The sequence below is a fragment of the Sphaerodactylus townsendi genome, linkage group LG11 (genome assembly GCF_021028975.2).
Source record: "Sphaerodactylus townsendi isolate TG3544 linkage group LG11, MPM_Stown_v2.3, whole genome shotgun sequence".
Taxonomy (NCBI): domain Eukaryota; kingdom Metazoa; phylum Chordata; class Lepidosauria; order Squamata; family Sphaerodactylidae; genus Sphaerodactylus; species Sphaerodactylus townsendi.
The window spans coordinates 33648469-33667080 of NC_059435.1; the positions used below are offsets into that span (position 1 = coordinate 33648469).

The 18612-nt window shown below is 42.6% G+C and overlaps 1 protein-coding gene across 6 annotated transcripts in view; it reads left to right on the forward strand.

Moving 5' to 3' along the window:
* The first annotated feature begins 346 nt into the window (after nucleotides 1-346).
* SLC4A7 (solute carrier family 4 member 7) overlaps nucleotides 347-18612 on the forward strand; it is a 102871-nt gene continuing 84605 nt past the window's right edge. For 3 of the 6 annotated variants that reach the window (XM_048511637.1, XM_048511639.1, XM_048511640.1), the window contains exon 1: nucleotides 348-634. In XM_048511637.1, the coding sequence (XP_048367594.1) occupies nucleotides 587-634 (48 nt within the window). In that variant the 5' untranslated portion in view covers nucleotides 348-586. Of the gene's footprint in view, nucleotides 635-18612 lie in introns of all 6 variants that reach the window. The other 3 variants (XM_048511643.1, XM_048511644.1, XM_048511642.1) reach the window with 2 other exon arrangements.

Sequence of the window (18612 nt, forward strand, 5' to 3'; positions counted from 1 at the left end):
AGAGAACCCCGTCCCTAAAAAAAAAGCACCCGCGCTTTGCATCACAGGCTTGAATCACACTTCCTCTCGTGTTTGCATTTGTTCCCCGAAGGGCAGGCTGTGGGTCATTTCCTTCCGAAATCCCCCAGCCCCTCTGCGCCCAGAAGCAGCAAAGCCCCAGGTTGTTCAGCGGCTGCACCGGTGCAAGGAAGCGCCTGATGCCCACGGAGGCGTCCCTCAGACCCTGTTCGTACTAAGCGCGTCCCCCTCCGTCCCCGACACACAATCCCCCTCTGACAAGGAGGACGGGCGGCCCGCCTCTTTCGGCGCCCTCTCGGCCAGAGGCGGAGCCGTTCCCTCGCGCCGATAGGGCGAGCCGGCTGCCACTCGGGAGGCGGGGAGGCGCGGCGAAGCGCCCGCCGGTTTGGCTGGGGGCGAAGCAAAAAGAGAAGAAAGAGCGAAAAAGAGGCGAAGCGGCCGAGCCGAGGGAGCCGCGTCGTTGTCCTCGGCGGCGGCGGCGGCGGCGTCTCCTCCTGCTCCTCCTTCCCTCGCACGGCCGCAGCCCCGCGACCCCTTCCCCTCAGCCCTGTCTGCCCCTCGACGCGCCATGGAGGAGGAGCGGGCAGGAGAGCAGATGAGACCGCTACTCACGACGGTAATGAAGCGGGTGAGGGGCTCGCGGGGCGGGGGGGAGAAGGTGCGACAGGAAGGCGCCCCCGCCCGCCTTTCACACACCCGCGCTGGGGCTGCTGCTCCTGGTCGTGGGGACGGCGCGGGGGTGTCCTCGCTTACTCCCCCCCCCCCCCCCCTTCTCTTCTCAGGCGGCTGCAAGCGAGGAAGAGGCGGTGGCGAGTCCTTAATGTCTGAGGAGGCGACACAAAGACAGGCGCTCGCTCTTCCCGTCTCTCTCTCGCAGGTGTCAGGGGGTCCTGCAGGCGGGCGAGGGGAAAAAAAGCTCTCACCCCTCTGCTTATTTTCAGTCGCTTTCCTCTCCGCTGTTTTACAGCCCGCCCACCCACACACCCACCGTGCCCCAAACCTCTGTCACTCGTGGATGGATTGGCGAAAGGAACACCCATTCACTTCTCATTTTTGATCTTTTTTTTGGTATTCTTTGCTTGCTTCCCTTATTTTAAATTGCTTTCCACTCCACTGTTTCCTGTGCCCAAAACTGCTGTCACTCGTGGATGGATTGGCTTGGTGGAATCGGGGGGATCCCCATTCACTTCTCACTTTTTATCCTTTGTGTTTTTACTTCTTGCTTCAGTATTCTTATATTTTTAGGCACTGGGGGATGGCGGGGATGACATCTAAATCCATCCTCGGTTTTCGTTCTTTGTTCCTCCTGCCTCAACATTCAGCATCTCCGTCCACTCTTTTTATCTATCCAGTTTCCTCTCAGTGTGCGTGAGACCGAGAGATGTGTGCCCTGACAACTCCTCTGCTGTTAGTTCGTTGCTTTTGTTCAGGCGAGCTCTTGAGAGGCCAGAGAGGGAGCTTGGGCTCTTTGTTTCAAGCCTGGTTGCTTCTCCCTGCCATCCCTCTGCTTTCCCCCACCCCATGCCCACTTCAGACTCTTCGAATCGCTCTGGAAGTGTCAAACAGGGTAAAAGGGATAATGAGCAGGCTGGGGTGACCAGCTCTGCTCTTCTCCCTCCGTGGAAGCAAAGGCATGTGTTCCGTGTGCTGCTCAGTGTTGGTGACTCTCTAGAGGCAGCAGCTGTGGTGGCCAGTGAACCCTCTCCTTCCACTGGCTCTCCCTGTAGCATGCAAACGCATGGCTGGTCAGCGCTAGCTCTTTTGTAGCTCAGACCTTGCAGTTGTAGAGCAGCAAGAAGGAGCATGCTATTTCCAGGCCCTTCTTTTCATCGCTAGCTTTGGTGAAGGTGGGTAGAGATGAGTAACGTAACAGTGATTCACTTCCTTTGAGGCTGGGAAATGTAGTGAGGTGAGCATGTGTTTCTTTTTCATAGCGTAACTGCCAAGAAAAAAAAACACCCTGTTTCATTTTGATTTGTTCTCTTAGTATTGATGACTCGGGCTACAGTCTTGTGCATACTTGCTGGGAAGTAGGCCCTGTTGAACTTAATAGGATTCATAAGGAATGTTTTGCCGGTTTTGCTGTGCCTTTGTCCTGATATATACACTGGATAGATTCCTCAGGTTCCTTGGGGCTGCGCCAGGGCAGTTCATCTAGTTTGGATTTGCAATGTAGACATGCCTTAGGAAGGTGTAGGAGAGCATTTCTGCATTGGCAACGTAGGTAGTTAAGCAGCTGAAGACTCCATTGTACATGTTTTTGTTCACTCTACATTTGTTTTTCTCTTTGGAGAATGATGTCTAAGTGGCATGGAAAGGGGCAAAGCAGTGAAATCAGGTGCTTTCAGCTACAGGTGATGTTTTTATATGAGTCTAAGGTGCTTTGTTGGCAACTGTGTTTGCTGAATCAGGTCAGGTTGTATGCTGCTATCGTGCTGAACATTGTAGACATTCAAGAATTCAAGTCTAGTTTATAGGATAGTTGTAGGTTTTTTCCTTTCAAATTGTCATTATTTGTCCATGTAACTCAGTAGTGTCTGTTTTTACTGGAAGAAGCTCTAGCATTTTCCTCATGTCTACTCATGGAATATTTATTTCCTTCATTTATAGCGTGCCTTTTTCACTGAATCTTAAAACAGATTATAAAATTTTTAAAGAATGTAATCAGACAGACATGATAGTCAAGAAACAATGCAACAGGACTAGAATCACAACATTAGCAGACAGTAAAGACATTTTTTTCTAAGACATGGCATACCATAAACAAAACAGACAATGGATCACAAAAGAAGAAGATGGAGAAGCAAACCAAGAAAATACAATGATCAGTGCAATAGAGTATCATTCTATACCCCTGTAAAAACACCCTACTGAACCATTCCGTTATACTACAGTAGTATTTCTCTTATAAAAATGCCCCTTTGAACAGTTGTTTTACAAATTATGAGGAATGATTGAAGTGTGGGAGCCTTCTTGACATCAGGCAGGCCATTCTTCAAGGTAGTAGATGCAACAGAAAACTAGTATGGGCTGCCATTGGTTTTACCCATTTGAGGCCATGAAGGGTTTTCCTGGTAATAACCACTACACTGGATTGAACCTGGTAAATGATCTGTAACCGGTGGAGTGACTGCAAGAATAGGTTTAAGCTAAGCATACTGTTCCTAGCTCCTGAAAATCACTGAACTGTAGCATTTTATACCAGCTTGAGTTTTTGGGTTGACTTTAAGGGGAGACTCTAGCATTTTACAGTGGCAAGGATGCATGTGGTCTGGTTGGCTTTGTCACAGTAGGGCTAAATGAAGGCGGAAGAAGCATTTTTGCAGTTGCTTTAATTTGTTCTACCATAACTAATGATGGGTTCAGTATAACACATAGGTTTCTTCACTGAGTCAGTGAGGGTTAAATGGAGGAGCAAAGTACATTTCTACACCTCAGCCTTCGCATTCCACATCAGTTCAGTCTTGCCAATATTCTATTTCAATTTGTTCATCCTTAGAGATCTTCAGCGTGTAAAGTGTGTGTTTTGCCACTGAACTGTTGCTGCCCCATAATTAAAATCAAAATTTCTATGTGCCTGTATTAAAAAATAAAGTCAATGTGAGGCAGTGGCTGAAATTTCCATATGGGGTTAAATCTCATAAAATTGTTGTGATTCTGAAACTCTGAGTTCCTTGGATACAAATGTAAATAAAACATTACTTTTACCTGTTGTTTAGCATATATGTTTACCAAGTTTAACGTGATTCCACATGTTTTCTTTATATTGTGTAACTCCTCTATAAAAGGTCTTCCCCTATATACAAAACTCAAGTCTGACTAAGGTTTCAAGTATACTTGAAGGTAAAAATATTTTCTAATTGTGGTTGATACGTGTTGCAACAATTTATGACCAAGTTGCTGATGATTCCTCCCCCGCCAAGTCTGGGGCAAATTGGTTGTAAAAATTTATTTGACTTTATGGATCTACTTTCTCTCATCTTGTTGCTCCAACTGGCCTCTTGTTGGTCAAAGCAAATATTCTGAACCTGCTGATTACAGTAGGAGGCAGAGACTGTAATGCTAAACACTTTTATTGGGAGCAACATAACTTGGTTCTAACAGTAAATGTAGGATTGGAACTAGGTTGCTTAAGGGGCCCCGTCCTTTGAGGTTAGGAGGAGGTTTCCTTTACTTATTTTATAAGCTGCATTAGATAGGTTCGCTGGCATAAACATTTCCTAAAAATTGTCATGCTTTCCTTGACATACTGGATTAGATCTAAACTAAATGAGCAATTTCCACTGATTCTGCCTTACTGCTTCAGATCCACTTTATGACATTGTGTGTGTGTGTGTGTGTGTGTGTGTGTGTATGTGTGTGTATGTTACTATACTCCACCTTTCTCCCTGATGGGAATCCAAAGTTGCTTCAATTCCTTCTCCCTTTCATTTTATCTTCCCACCAACCCTGGGGTAAGTTAAGCTGAGAGTGTGTAACTGGCCCAAGGTTACCCAGTGATTATCTGTGGTAGAGTGAGAATTCAAGCCTGGTCTCCCAGATTCTAGTTCGACACTCTAACCATTGCACCATACCGGCATTCCTTAGCGCCCTTTAACCCTTCATTTTGTGAAGATCAGTATGCCATAGTGGAAATGAGGAGGCAGAAACCCTCTATTCTGCCACTGGAAAATTTAGTCTGGATCCAATCCACTGTATTCTTGCAGAAATAACTGCTAATGCATTTGAAAACAAGCCTGGACACCATTCTATCATTATGGATCAAGCTATTAAACTTATGTAGATTATAGTCTGCTCAGTTCTGCTTTCTTGGCTGGGAGAAAACAGCAGTTGGTTGGTTAGTTATTTTAACACAAAATATATTTATGTAGTGAAAATATGTTTACCTTTCTCCTTTGAGCAGCAATTAGCTCGTCAGTTTTGTCAGGTTTATATTCAGCTGAACCTATGTTTGGATTTGGATTTTGCTTTGTGGGGCCCTTCATTTTCGCCAGTTGGACACATTGCCAGTAAATCCAACAATTTTATTTTGTGTTCCAAGCCGGTGTTAATATGTTTCACTAGAGAATTTTAAGATCCTTTCCTAAATGTCTGTTGGTTTTTTTTTTTTTTGGTTTTTTTCTTCTACATAGATGGGCTACATATCTAAAAAGATAATCTTGATGTATAGAATATTATAAGGGAGTGCTATACATTGGTAGATACCCTGGAAAATCATGGCTTTTCAGTCATATTATAGTTTTACATATGTGTAGCATCATACATATACTATGCACATCTGAATCATACTGAACAATACATGCATATATATTCCATGTGCAGATTTTGCAACAAGTGAAGTAGTTTTAACACTTAGGGTTCTAGCTTAGATTTTGGGATCTTATATTGGCTACTGCAGTGAACTCGTGTTGATTCCTGCATCATTCTCTTTCTCTCCTTTCCCTGACCATACTTGACCTATGTGCCCTTGGTTGTTGGTTAGCTTTACAAGCAAGATAGGACAAAACCCAGCACCATTTCCTTCCCACTTTTTTATCCCATGTTCCTTTTGATTGGCCTGAAGTAGCTGGAAAGAGACTGATGAACTTGACACAAGACACAAATTGACCCTCTTGTGCTTTGGTTCTTGTATTGTGTCTGTCACACATGGAGGGAGGAGGAGGACAGAAGAGCTTAACAACTAAACTCTCTAAAATAATATAGTCTAGGTAGAGTTATTCTGTAGCCATCTTATTTGGTGGATAACAAGGGTGGAGCGAGGGGGAACTGCCCCCGGGGCATGCCTGCATCCTCTGTCCCTGCCATGCCCATGCCCCGGAACACCCTCTTTATGCCTTGACCACGCCCCTGCACAGGTGTGTGCCCGGGGCATCACGCCCCACCTGGCCCCGTTAGCCCTATGCCACTGGGTGGATAAGGATAAAAATTTTAGACCCCAGTGTGGAAAGTCTAGAAGGTTTCTTTCAGTTGTGTATGACATAATCTATGTTCCAAAATATTTCAACAGTTATAACGATTTTAAAATGCAGATCTTTTTAAAAGTACGCAGGTGTTTACACTATACTTATGATAGTTCAGTAGCAACAGTTTGGACAGAAATCTGTTAAGTGCCAGGAACTCTTAAAAAGGAAGAAAGCTACATGTGTTCATACAATGTTGCATTTGAAAACTGAGTAAACAGTAAAACTGAGTATCTACCGTACCAGTATTTGCTGAATTTGTGGCTCGTTCATGCATTAGGTACAGCTTGAATAGATTTTTTCAACATGTAGAATACATTGTGAAAAATACTAAGTTTTTGTACTTTCTTTGATTGTATAATTTTGAGATTGTACATGAATGCTAAATCTAAGTCCAAAGTGTGCTCCCTGCCTGTGGATACTTAAATCCACATACAAGGGCACTCTCACCCCAAACAGTTGTTTTAGCAAACTTGGGGGACCCCCAAAGTCTGCAGAAAAATCTGAAATAAAAAACAATAAAGCTGAGTTGTTTTTTTTTAATCCCTATTTTTTAAAAGGTGTTCTCCATGCACGCACAGAGAATGCACCCATTGTTCAGGGCTGCTTCTGACTCCCTTTGGGCCAGCCAGGTTCAGGGCGGGCAGCTGCCATGCCGCCATGGCAGCAGAACCCGGGAGATGCTGTCAGGCCGGTCACAGTGGCAGTAGTGCCTGGGAGCTGTTGGCAGGCCCATCTGACTACAGCCAGGCTGGAAGGTGAAGTGTGTGTGTGTGTGTGGGGGGGGGGAGATGGGATTCCCCCCTCCCCATGAATTTTGTGGGCCTCCCCTTTTGGCTCTGGGTGAGCTGGTGAGAGAATGAGACTCTGTAGATGCTTGGGGCAAGCCAGCAAATGAGTGCAGTGGAGGAAGCCTGGAGCTGTGATGGGGAGGGGAGATGGGATTCCCCCTGCAAGTCCCGCTTTCTGTTTAAGTCTCTATCAGAAGATTAAACTAACAACAGAATAGTTCAGAAATGGTGCTAGGTGTAGCTGCCACAGGGACATACGGGGACAAATCACCCCCCAAACTTCTGGGAAGGAGGAGGGTCGTGGCTGGGCCTCAGTGTGATGTGTACGCGGCACCCGGGTCGAGCTTGCCTGGGCGGCGCTCATGTTGCACTGAGGCCCAGCCACACCTTTCCTTCCCAGAAGTGTTTGGGCCTCGGCCCCCGCACCGTGGGTCCCCCACGGCCCTGCCCCCACCCCCTTCCTATGCCCTCCGCACCCCTCCTACTTACCTCAGTTCAGCTGGCTGCAAAAAATAGCTGGCTGAAAAAGTAGCCTGGTGCAAACTACACTTCCCAAGAGACCTTGCGAGCCCCCCCCCCCCCCAGGAGGCCTCTGCACGAGTTGGGGCTCGCAAGGTCTCCTGGTTCCCACTCAGGAAAGTCCGCAAGGTCTCCTGGTAGTTCCCACCAGGCTGCTTTTTCAGCTGCCTGCTTTTTGCAACCAATAAGTGGGGAGGGGTGCCACGGGGGGCCCAGGCGCCATTTTACCCCCTACACTGGTGCCAGTTTATATGTACTATACTTTACAGCTAGTGACATTTGTTCCTATTCAAACATATTTAGTCAGTACTGCCTTATGACTATTTTTTCTCTACTGACTCTTCAAATAGAAATTTATATTGGTGCCTTGTTCTCCAGCTTAATTTGTGAACCTAGTAGATTTGCTGTTATATTTTCTAAACCGCTGAAAACAAAACTGGCATTTTCTAATTAAGGACTTAAGAAACGCACCTTAGAAGGCAAGAAGAAGCACTTGGCTTAGCTAGATTTGAGAGTGCCTGACCATATTTTACGCATACCTTGACATATTTTGCTGACCCGGTTGTTTATGTATATAATTGTTCTCACAGTTAATATGTAGTGAGAATAACTAATATGCATTTGATGGTATTTTTCTAGAAATATATGTTGCTCAAGAAATGTAACATCTTGGAAGCATCCTACTGAAGAACATTGCAAACGTATTTTGATGACTCAGGCCACAAGCAGTGTGAACGGCACTGCAAAGTACTTTTCATCAGGTGGCTTTGTCAAAGTCTGTCAGTTTTCAGTCAGTAGTGCAGAGAACAATGTTGTTAGAAGGGCAGCCCCATCCAAACCCAGAGGCAGTAGGACGCCGTGCCGATGTGGCACCGATATTGCCTCTAATAGGGCTTTCCAGCAGTGCAGGGAACTCAGGAAAGTCCGAAAACTCCCCTGCCACCAGAAAGCCCCATAGTGTTTAAAGGGCATATGGCGCCAAAAGGGTGGTGTATATCCAAGGGTCAGTGCACCATGCAACCAATCCTAAACCCTGGGAGGGAGCTGATTAATATTGGCTTTGCCCACAGGAATGTCCCACCCCCCACGCTGTCATCCGAGCACAGCCTTGCCACAGCCTGAACTTCCAGGTTTAGCAGTAGTGGGTCTGCGGGGACTGCGGCTGCCCCTACCACTCCACCAAGTTAAGTTCCCCAAGGAGGGCAAATGCACTGGCATGATGACATGCTGCTTCCAGGAGCCCTTTCATCCTCTCCCTTGGGATGGGGTTGTGAGAGAGATAAAAGCTCCAGGTAATGGTTATTATCAGACAAAAATGTGGTTGTCTTTGTGCTCTCCTCCTCTGCAATCTATTGAAATCATTACGATGCTGTTCTAAGCAGAGTTATACCTTTTTAAGCCTAGATTTTAGTGATTACTGCTCTTGTTTAGGTAAACTCTGCTAAATAGTTTATTTGACGTCATTGATAGAAAGGTATAATACATTTTCTCAAAAGAAAAAAAGTCAGAGTGGAAAACTTGTTAAGGACTGCAATCAGAGGTGGGATCCAGCAGGTTCTCACAGGTTCCCGAGAGTAGGTTACTAATGATTTGTGTGTGCCGAGAGGGGGTTACTAATTGGTGATTTTGCGACGTGATTTTTGCCTTAGTTACGCCCCTCCTCTCAGCAGTCGCACGCAGAACTTGAAGCAGTCTAGCAGGAGGTGCACCGGCATGCGTTATTCGTTTCCTGTCCAAGGACCGGCGCAGCGGCTGCGTCCTTGCCACAGCCCCGCCCCCAGAATGCCCGGCCATGCCCCCATCGTGCCCTGCCCAGCCCCATTGGCGCTAAGCCACAGTTTGAATCCCACCACCATGGGAACCTGTTACTAAATTTTTTGGATTCCACCACTGACTGCAATTAAGATTTTGATATCTCTTGCTGGAGCTATAAGAAACTGCATGTTAGAACGGCAGCCCCATGTTGTATGTGACAAACAATATGATGTATGTGACAAACAATACGATGTATGTGACAAACAATACGATTATGTGAACCCATCACATTTGGGTGGGGTATGCCTATGGAGGCAGCATGGGGCTGCACCAGTGGAGTTGCTCTCTCCGGACACTTATTTTGAAGGAGGGGTAAATCTGCCGACAGGCAGCCATGGCAGCCCTCCACAATGGCCAGATGTGGTACAGACCACTGCAACAGTGCTCCTGTGTCCCACTCTCTCTGCGGGTATAGTGGGGATGTTCTGGAGGTGTGGCTGGGGTGGTACTGACGCTAGTTGGCTTCCATCTGGACTTTCCCTGCTGGAATGCCAGAGCCACTCTTTTGATGTAGGCCCATAGTACCCCATGGAGAACTTGGTGGCAGGGAGGCTTTTTCTGTTTTTTTGCCTCCTTGTGCCGCTGAGAGGCCTTCCTTGAGGTGGTGGGGCGGCACCAAAGCAGCACTGCATCTAGTTGCCAGGGGCTCTGGATTGGGCTGCCCATTATGTAAACAGTTTAATAGTTTATTAGCTATATGTGAACTTACATTGAGTTTTTCTATGTTGATAAAAATGTATGAGATAACAGAATTGTCTTAGATTGCATACAGAATGAATTAATACTTCTTTTCTGTTATATTTTATTAGATTATGAATTCATATTAATAACATAGACAACCATTAAACTTCATGTTTTTCATTTTATTTTTATTACATAGTCATAAACATTTTAGGTTCTCAATGCAGGATCATACATTTAGTCTTTTTCCACCCACTTGTTTTGTTTCTTTAGGTATTTTGTCACCGGTATGGTGGTCCTTTATTTTTCTTTTTCCTTTTGAGATATTTTGTCACTGAAGTGGCTGTTTTATTTTTGGTAATACATTTAATGGCACCAAGAAAAATGGACAAAATAACAGCTTTCTTTAGATGCTACCTCTCATCTGGATTTTCAAAGGCAGTCTGGCACATTTTTTAATGTTGCCTCTTCTCCAGGGAGTTCAGGGGAATACATGTGATTTTCCCCTCCTCTTTTATCCTTAACAATGATAAAGCAGTATGGGTTACAAATAGAATGAGTGGCCCAAATTCACCCAGTAAGCCTCCTATTTGAATGAAGATTTTATTCCAGATCTCCCAAGTTCCAGTCCAGTGTTACGTTACACTGACAAGTCAAATGGTTAACCCTTCCTAAAGAAAGAAAAAGTACTAATCGGGTGTAGCAGTCAAATGGCCCCCAAACTAAGTCACAAAAATAAAACAAAACCTTGGGGTTTGCGTTGAGCATGTCTTCAGGTGTTATTGAGAGCGTGAAAGTATATCGCCAGGTATTCATCTGGTTCCAAAGATCCTTAAATGTTTAAAAAAGGAGCAGAGTTTACTATTGCTGAAGGTCTGCTTATCCCAGAAACACAAGTTTTGATGGGCTTATTTGACCACCGAAAGAGGTGAAAGTTGCAAAGTCCTGCTCCACAAAGTCCTCAGATAGTTGGATATAACCAGTTTCTTCGGCAGTGCATGAACAGAGCAGCAGCAAAGACACAAGGAGAAAAAAATACAAATATGTTTTTTTGAATTTCACCCTATGCCAATTTCATTTGCTCTTGTTTGTGGATAAAAAATGACCCCAACACTTCTGTGTATACAATGCCGTTTTCAAAAGTGTTATAAGTAGAGTGAAAACAAAACTTTATTAATTTCCCCTCCAGATAAATTTGCCTGTAAATATCAGACGAGGGTGGACTGTATCTTATGGAGACTTTAAAGATCTGGTCTTTAGCTATAGAATTATTTAAGCTTTCTTGTTTTGCTTGCCCTGAAATAATGGTTTTTAGATTTGATCTTAATTCCAAAAACCAGCATAGGAACTGTATTGTTGAAGGCTTTCACGGCCGGATTCAACTGGTTGTGCTTGGTTTTCTGGGCTGTGTGGCCGTGGTCTGGTGAATCTTGTTCCTAATGTTTAGCCTGCATCTGTGGCTGGCAACTTCAGAGGTGTATCATAGAGGGAAATCTGTTACACACTATGTCCAGTGAGAAGGGAAAGTTTTAGTGCGATATACCCGTGGACATGACAGTTTATTACTAAATTTATTACTAGATTACAGGCGAAATGTTAGGAACAAGATCCACCAGACCACGGCCACACAGTCCGGAAAACCCACCACAATCAGCATAGGAAACGTTGCTGTTTTCTGTTTCTGACAACTGTCTTGTATATTAGTTCTCTCTGATTAGTGAAACCTCAGCTTATGGTTTCCAGAGTATCTGAACAGTTTACAAACATTTCTAGATGAAACAAATTGAAACCAAGTTTAGTTCAGCCTCTGCTACAGTGAGAGTATACTTTTGTCTGTATAGTTTTAAGAAATGGGAAACTGGAGGAGTACTGCTGCAGTGGCACTAGAGGGCACTTGATGCTGTCTGATATGTGTATTAAAGGCGTCCTGGGTTAGGAATGTAAGATGTAGAAGACAAGTGACAACTTGATTGAGAACACTTAGTTTAACAATTGCGTGGCTGGCATTTAGCAACAGGAGCAGGCCATGGTGTTAAATAGATGCATCTATTTTTACTTTAGACTTTGTGTTCAGGATGCTGTGGTGATATTTGTTGAAGAAATATTTCCAGATAGAATATATGGCACATATGTTACTGACATAAAAATAGATTTACACCTGTGGAGATGATGTGCTTTTATTATGATACCAGAAAAAAAATTCCCCTATTATTGTTGTTGTTGTTTATTGCATTTATATACCACCCTCCCCCGAAGTGCTCTGTTACCACTTTAGGCTATAAACCCAGACAGTTCACCTGCTTTGTTGTAAAATAACTTAGAAACAGCTTTTGTATTTCTTCTTATTTTTGTATTTCGTATCTTTGTTATTACTGATATACCTGCATATGGGATTTGTCCCTCTTCTCTATGGATAGCTGATTGAGGAACAAATCATAAATCTATTATATATAAAATATTTCCTTCATTAATGTCAGTTGTTTCTAAACAAATGTCTAACAAATGTTAATTGTGGCATGTCTTACCCCCAAAATACAATAGTTAAGACTTCATTCCCACATTAGACTTCTGAAGAGATAATATGTAGATAAATGGAACTGAGAGAAAAGAGCAGCTGCTTTCTAATATTGAAAACACCAGTCAGCAGAGTAGGAAAGGCTTATTTATTCCCTGTGGGGAGGCAAAAGAGCTTCCATTATTTTTTTATCTTCCATTTTATCCTCACTTGGTGGGTTAGACTGAATGTGTGTGTCTGGCATTAAACTTCCATGGCACAGTGAGCATTCAAATCCAGGTTTTCCAGATCCTAGTCCAAGACTCTGCTATATTAGCTTGTGTGGGCTAACTATTGCGGGGGGGAGGGGGATTTTGTTAGGGAAAAGAAAAAAGTGACAGAAGGTGTTGCTATTATGTTAGCTACTAAGGAAATCTTAAAGCAGTTCCTTATTTTTGCAGCTTTGTCAGGGACAGTTAGCTTCCTATGGAAGGTTGAGGAATTGCACTTGCTATAGCGCTCATATTTGTTATAATTATGTCTGGAGTATGTCTTTTATTTATATACCTTGGTGGGTCGGATATTCAGATGAGACCACAGACTTATAACACATACTGCTGTATACTACAGTTTCTTTTCGATATTGGAGGTGAATTTGGGACAGACTGTCAGCAAGGCTTCAGAAGAACTAATCATGACATGACTACTTTTTATTTCCCTCTACTATCTAGCTAAAGTGGCACTGTCTTATGCCAATCCTTTGTGCTTACCCCTTCAATAGTATTAATTTGGTACGGTATGTTCTAATAGAGAAGAAACGAGAGCCATGCCTGAAATGCCAAAAAAGTGCTTCTGCTGATAGCTAATGACCCAGTTCTTACAAAAACAAAATCTGTTTGTTTCCTTCTCTGCTGAAGCTTGATGCATTCACTATATCTGCATTATCTTCAAGTCACACTGCTGCTAGTGTTCACTTAAATTAATCATCTATAATGGAAGCTACTTAAGCTATGTTTTGGAAACGGCAAGCTGCTTAGTGTGGTAAAAATAGACTCTTAGAATCAGATTATATGATATGCAATTTCTAATCACTCTTGCCTATGTTTGAATGTCTTAGACAAGACAATAACATGTTTGTTGGGATTGGAAGATGATGTATCATGTTCTCTTTCCTGCAACTCAGAGGATGCTAAAATCAGTTCAGCTGGTATAAAATGGAAACTCTTTATTATTTCGCTTATAAGGAGTTCAATAGCATCCAAAATATCAAAACTAAGTTTCAGGTTTATTTCATCTACTGGGTCTGCTGCAATTGATGAAATATGTACTCTGAATATTTTGAAAAATCCTTTCTTAGTGAGCACCTAAACCACATAATGAACCGGTGTTCCAAATTTCAACATTGTAGGTTCGGTGGTTCTGTGCATGAGTCAGTCAATGAGTCAGTGAGTGGTATTTCACGTTTATAGATATAGATGAAATCTGAAGTTCTGATCATATTGATACTACTCAAGTTTGATTAGTATCAATTAAGTTTATTAACTGGTTTCAAACGTATATCTGTATTCCTCTAGTCTCTCAATAATGGGCAAATAAGGCTTAATATCCCTCAAATTATGAGTAAGTAGGGACCTTGCCATGAAAAATGGCTGAGGAAGGCAGGCACTTTTGGGGTTAAATACATGTGTCTTAGGTGTGGCTACCTTCTTCATGCTCCCATCAGCCGTAACCATGGTGCAGGCATGAGATGCATTGTTGTGGGTTCCAAGTGTGTACCTATAGGTTTAGAACCTCTAAATTCAGTTGATTTACATCAGCTATAACAAAACAACTAACAGCATAGTACCTGTTGTCACTAGAAGACAAGAAGGAAAAATGGTCCCCCAGAAATTGTCATCAATGGAATAGGCAAGCAGGTAGCCACTTAGTCTTCTGTAAGCTGAAAAGCCCTGATTAATTTTTGTTCACTTTTTCTTCACTAGTCCACATACTTGCATGTTATTTTTGAAATGAAGATAACCAAATGGGACACAATCATTATATTCATATCAACTGAAGAAGAAGAGGAGTTTGGATTTATATCCCACTTTTTTCAGCTGTAAGGAGTTTCAAAGCTGCTTACAAACTCCTTCCCTTCAACAGACACCTTGTGAGGTATGTGGGGCTGAGAGAAGTCTGAGTGAACTGTGAATAGCCCAAAGTTACCAAGCAGGCTTCATGTGGAGGAATAGGGAAACAAACCTGTTTCACCAGATGAGGGTCTGCCACTTATGTGGAGGAGTGGGGACTCAAACCTGGTTCTCCAGATTAGAGTTCACTTGCTCTTAACCACTACACTACACTTGCTCTCACACCATGCTGGCCTGTTGTGAGTTGGGCTACTTTATGTGTTCCATAGTCGTGGCTGATGCAGGAGGAAAGCTTTCTCTCTTTCTTCTTCCAGTTTGAAACAGAGCGGTATATGTGTTCTACCACAGTGTGTGTTCTAGCCCTTGTAGAGACAATGAAGAGTTTATATAGAGTCTATATTCTTATAGAGTCTATATATCTCTCCTTTACAGAAGAACCAGAAGCAGGAATAGAAGATGCACTACCCATAATTCTCATCTCACTGCTTTTGTGGAATGTGCCAAGTGGCTCAGATACAGATTTCTGTATCTCTGTAGTGGACTATGTTGGACTATGACTTGAGAAACTCAGGTTGAAATCCCTACTCGTGTCAGGGAAGCTTGCTGGTTGACCTTGGGCTAGACACACTTTCAGCCATGGTTAGTATTTGAATGAGAACCTCCAAGTGATACCAGGGTGACATGGAGGCAGACAATGGCAAATCACCTCCAAACATCTCTTGCCTTAAAAATCCTATGGGGTTACCATGAGTCAGCTGTGTCAATGGCAAAAAAAATCATAATTTCAGAAAGCTGTTATGGCTAATACTTGAATGAATTAAAGTTACACTTGAATGAATTTATCTGTATGTAGCCATGGGCCATTACAAACACATCAACTGTTATATCAAGAGCATTATGACTATACACAATAAATTAGAACATACAACCGTGGCTAAAATAGACAGTGATATTAAGTAAAATATATAGCAATAAAACATAACCACCAAGAATCAGCTCTAAAAGACTTCTCCTGTAGCAACCACATTGTGCCTTATTTTCTTCACTTCCAGAGCATATAAATACATTCTATGAGAAATGTACTCATCAGAATCTGATAACAGAAGTATTAGTTTCTTGACATGAGTGGATATTTAAACCAGAAACTATCCTGGCAAGAAATTTAACCTTGGACTCCACATACAGCAGACAGTCAGATATGTAATGGGGCAGGACCTCCAGTGTTAGAGATCCAACAGCATTGCTCTTTTGGCATTTGATAGTAGCAACCGGCCAATACAGCTGATGTCCTTGTTTGAAAGATGTTAAGGCTGCTGTAAGATTTCAATTTGAGATATTGACTTGGTAGGAAGCTCTAAGATGATAATTTTTAAAATAATTTTAACCGTGGAGCAGTTGCCAATTTCAGGATTAGTGATCGATCTATCAAGCCATGAAATCTTTACTACCAGTCTCTAAATTAGGAACTTTACTACCAGTCTCTAAATTAGGAACTACTATCCCTGAGTACTGGGATAGTAGATTATTGAAGAAATCAAGAAGTGTTAGAGCTTTTGATAGCCTAAGATTAAATGACCATTTTAATCTATACCACATCTCAATGAAAGAAAAAATGGTTGTGTGTGGTGCATCAGAAGTGAGTGTTGTGTCCTCCCGCTGTTCTACAAAATCCTGATTCTCTGGTAGCACTTAAAAAGCTATTTTAAGCACTATGTATGTCAAAACTTTTATTTTGTGTGCTATTAAGCTTTCTACTTTGATTGCACTAGGCTAGGATCATAATGGAGCATTCAGCTGCACAGAAGGTCTAGGAACTAGCTGCAGATTAATTAATTATTGAGGTTCTTTCTTTCTGTGGGACAAGGTATAGCAGTTCTGTTTTTTTCCCCATCAGAACAGTGAGATGTGCATGCACCTAAGAGAGGAGAGACTGGTTTCTGCCCTCATCAGGGCAGCTGGAGTCCCCTTGGGGAGGAATTATACCTATACAGAACATGCATTTCTAAATTAGTAACAGTTTTATTGTCTGTTTTTGATAATAATACCATCATTTTTATCACTTAACATAATGTCAAGCCATTTCAAGCTGTTGATTAAATGTTATTCCTATTGTCTTAATCATAATCAAATCTACTGACCCATTGTTTTGACAGTTTCTTTCAAAGTGAAAATACTAGAAGGTTTTTCCAGAATTTGCATTTTCTTACAGTTAGAATAGCTACTGTTTCGAGCTCTGGAAATAGACATTCTGGCAAAAGGAAAACTTTTAATGATTAGTAATTAATCAGAGTTCAAAATATAGTTAAATATAACAAGACTCTCAGTGCAGAGCCATGCAAGCAGCTGCCATCTTCCCCTCCTGCAATTTATCCTATGTATTCCAAAGCAGTCTCTCTTTCTGTCTGAGTCCACCCATAATTAGCCAGAATGCCAGTCTTCTCCCTTTTTCAAGTTCAGGATATCAAACACTGTGCCCCTGCAGTTTGCATTGCTGCTGGAGTTCTTTAGTCCCAGCATGTATCTGGGAAGGTACAAGTGTCTTATGCCATTTTTGTGAGCAACTCTGCTGTCAAACTATTTTGGCATGTGTGCATATCTGGCATGTTTGTAGAATGCTCATATGCCAACAGGTGCCCATCTTGCTGACCTAGGCATTTCTGTTGCTCTTTTCAAGCCCCAAATATCTTTTCAGCTTGGATGTGGGGTTTTAAACAGAGAATGGACTCTGATTGGGAGCTGCCATTTTCTGTAAATTACTTTGCAGTCTTCAACTTTATTTCCTGACAATGTTAATAAGACTTGTACTTTCCTTGGCTTTCCAATTCAGCGTAAAAGGCTTTTGGAGCTACAGTTCCCACTTACCACATGCAACGAGTGTTCTGGCCTACACTGTTAGACATGCCACCAGCTGAAGAGATGCATATGCTTCTTATCTGAAGTTGTGAAAAAAAATATTAATTAGCTTTATGTGCTAAGTGTGAAAGCCTTGTGAGCTGGCTGTTTGATTTTTGGACTTATTATCTATAACAGTATCAAATGCCTCTTTTACTGTACCCATGTGCAAGAGACTACTTCTGCTTTCTTTCTTGGATTTCCTGAAAGTGTGAAGTATTACATTACTACAGAAGAATGGGTGCTAACTGATGACAGTACAAGAATAGTAATCATGTTTTTGCCATACCTAGGTGCTTGAAATGTTGTACTGTTTTAGGCTTTAGTATACTATCACAACCCTAACCTGGATGGGCCAAGCTAGCCAGCTCTCATGGGAGGCCACCAAGGAAGTCCAGGATTGCCACACGAAGCAGGCAGTGGTGAATCACCTCTGAATTTCTCTTGCCTTGAAAACCCCACAGCTGCAATTTCACCCTTATATCATGAAATGTCCGCCTGAGCATTTGAAGATTAATAAATTCTACTGTTGGGTTTGACTGCTTCTTGTCAGATGTATTCTTTTGAAAAATAATTTGAATGTATATTACAAAGCATTATTTCTGTAAGCCACATGTGGTGATCTGGAACCTCCAAAAGTGACTTCTAAATATTGTGGTTTCATAATCTTTGTCTTAAAAAATAAATTCTGGGAAAGGTTTTCAATCTGGTTCTTGTAGGTTTGGCGACAAAAATTAGGAAACAATCACTGGTCTTTTTGATCATTAGAGGAAATTGTTTCTTCAGTTCTACTTTTTCTCTGGGTGGGAAAAAAATTACACAGGATCCCAAGCTTACCAGGTGAATCTTGTTGTTGAAGGGAACGGCAACATTTTGGTGCCAAAACCAAGAATGTTATTTCTCAAATTGCTGCCTGTCTAACCTCAGATAGTGGGAACATCTGGAACTGTGTTTCAGAAGACAGCTGGAGGGTCAGGCAGGTTTCTGTGGGAGTTGGTAGCCCTTCTATGTGGGGCTTCAAACCTGAATACTAGTACCTTGGATTAGGCTCAGAAATAAAGTGGGAGTGAAACTGGAGTGATATAGTTCATGTTATACTCTAGTCAGAATTCTGGCAGCAGAATTCTATCACTTGCAGGCATTTTCCCCAAGGCCAAAACATTCTGGGAAAAAATGGGATGTTTCCATCTCAATTCCTCCCTCCGCACAGCAGCCCGTCAGCACGTTCAGGCCAGGAGGAAGAACTCCAGGTGATTATGCACAGCCCCCAGTTTACTTTCATTTTCCTTGCTGGCGATGGAACTGTCTTGATT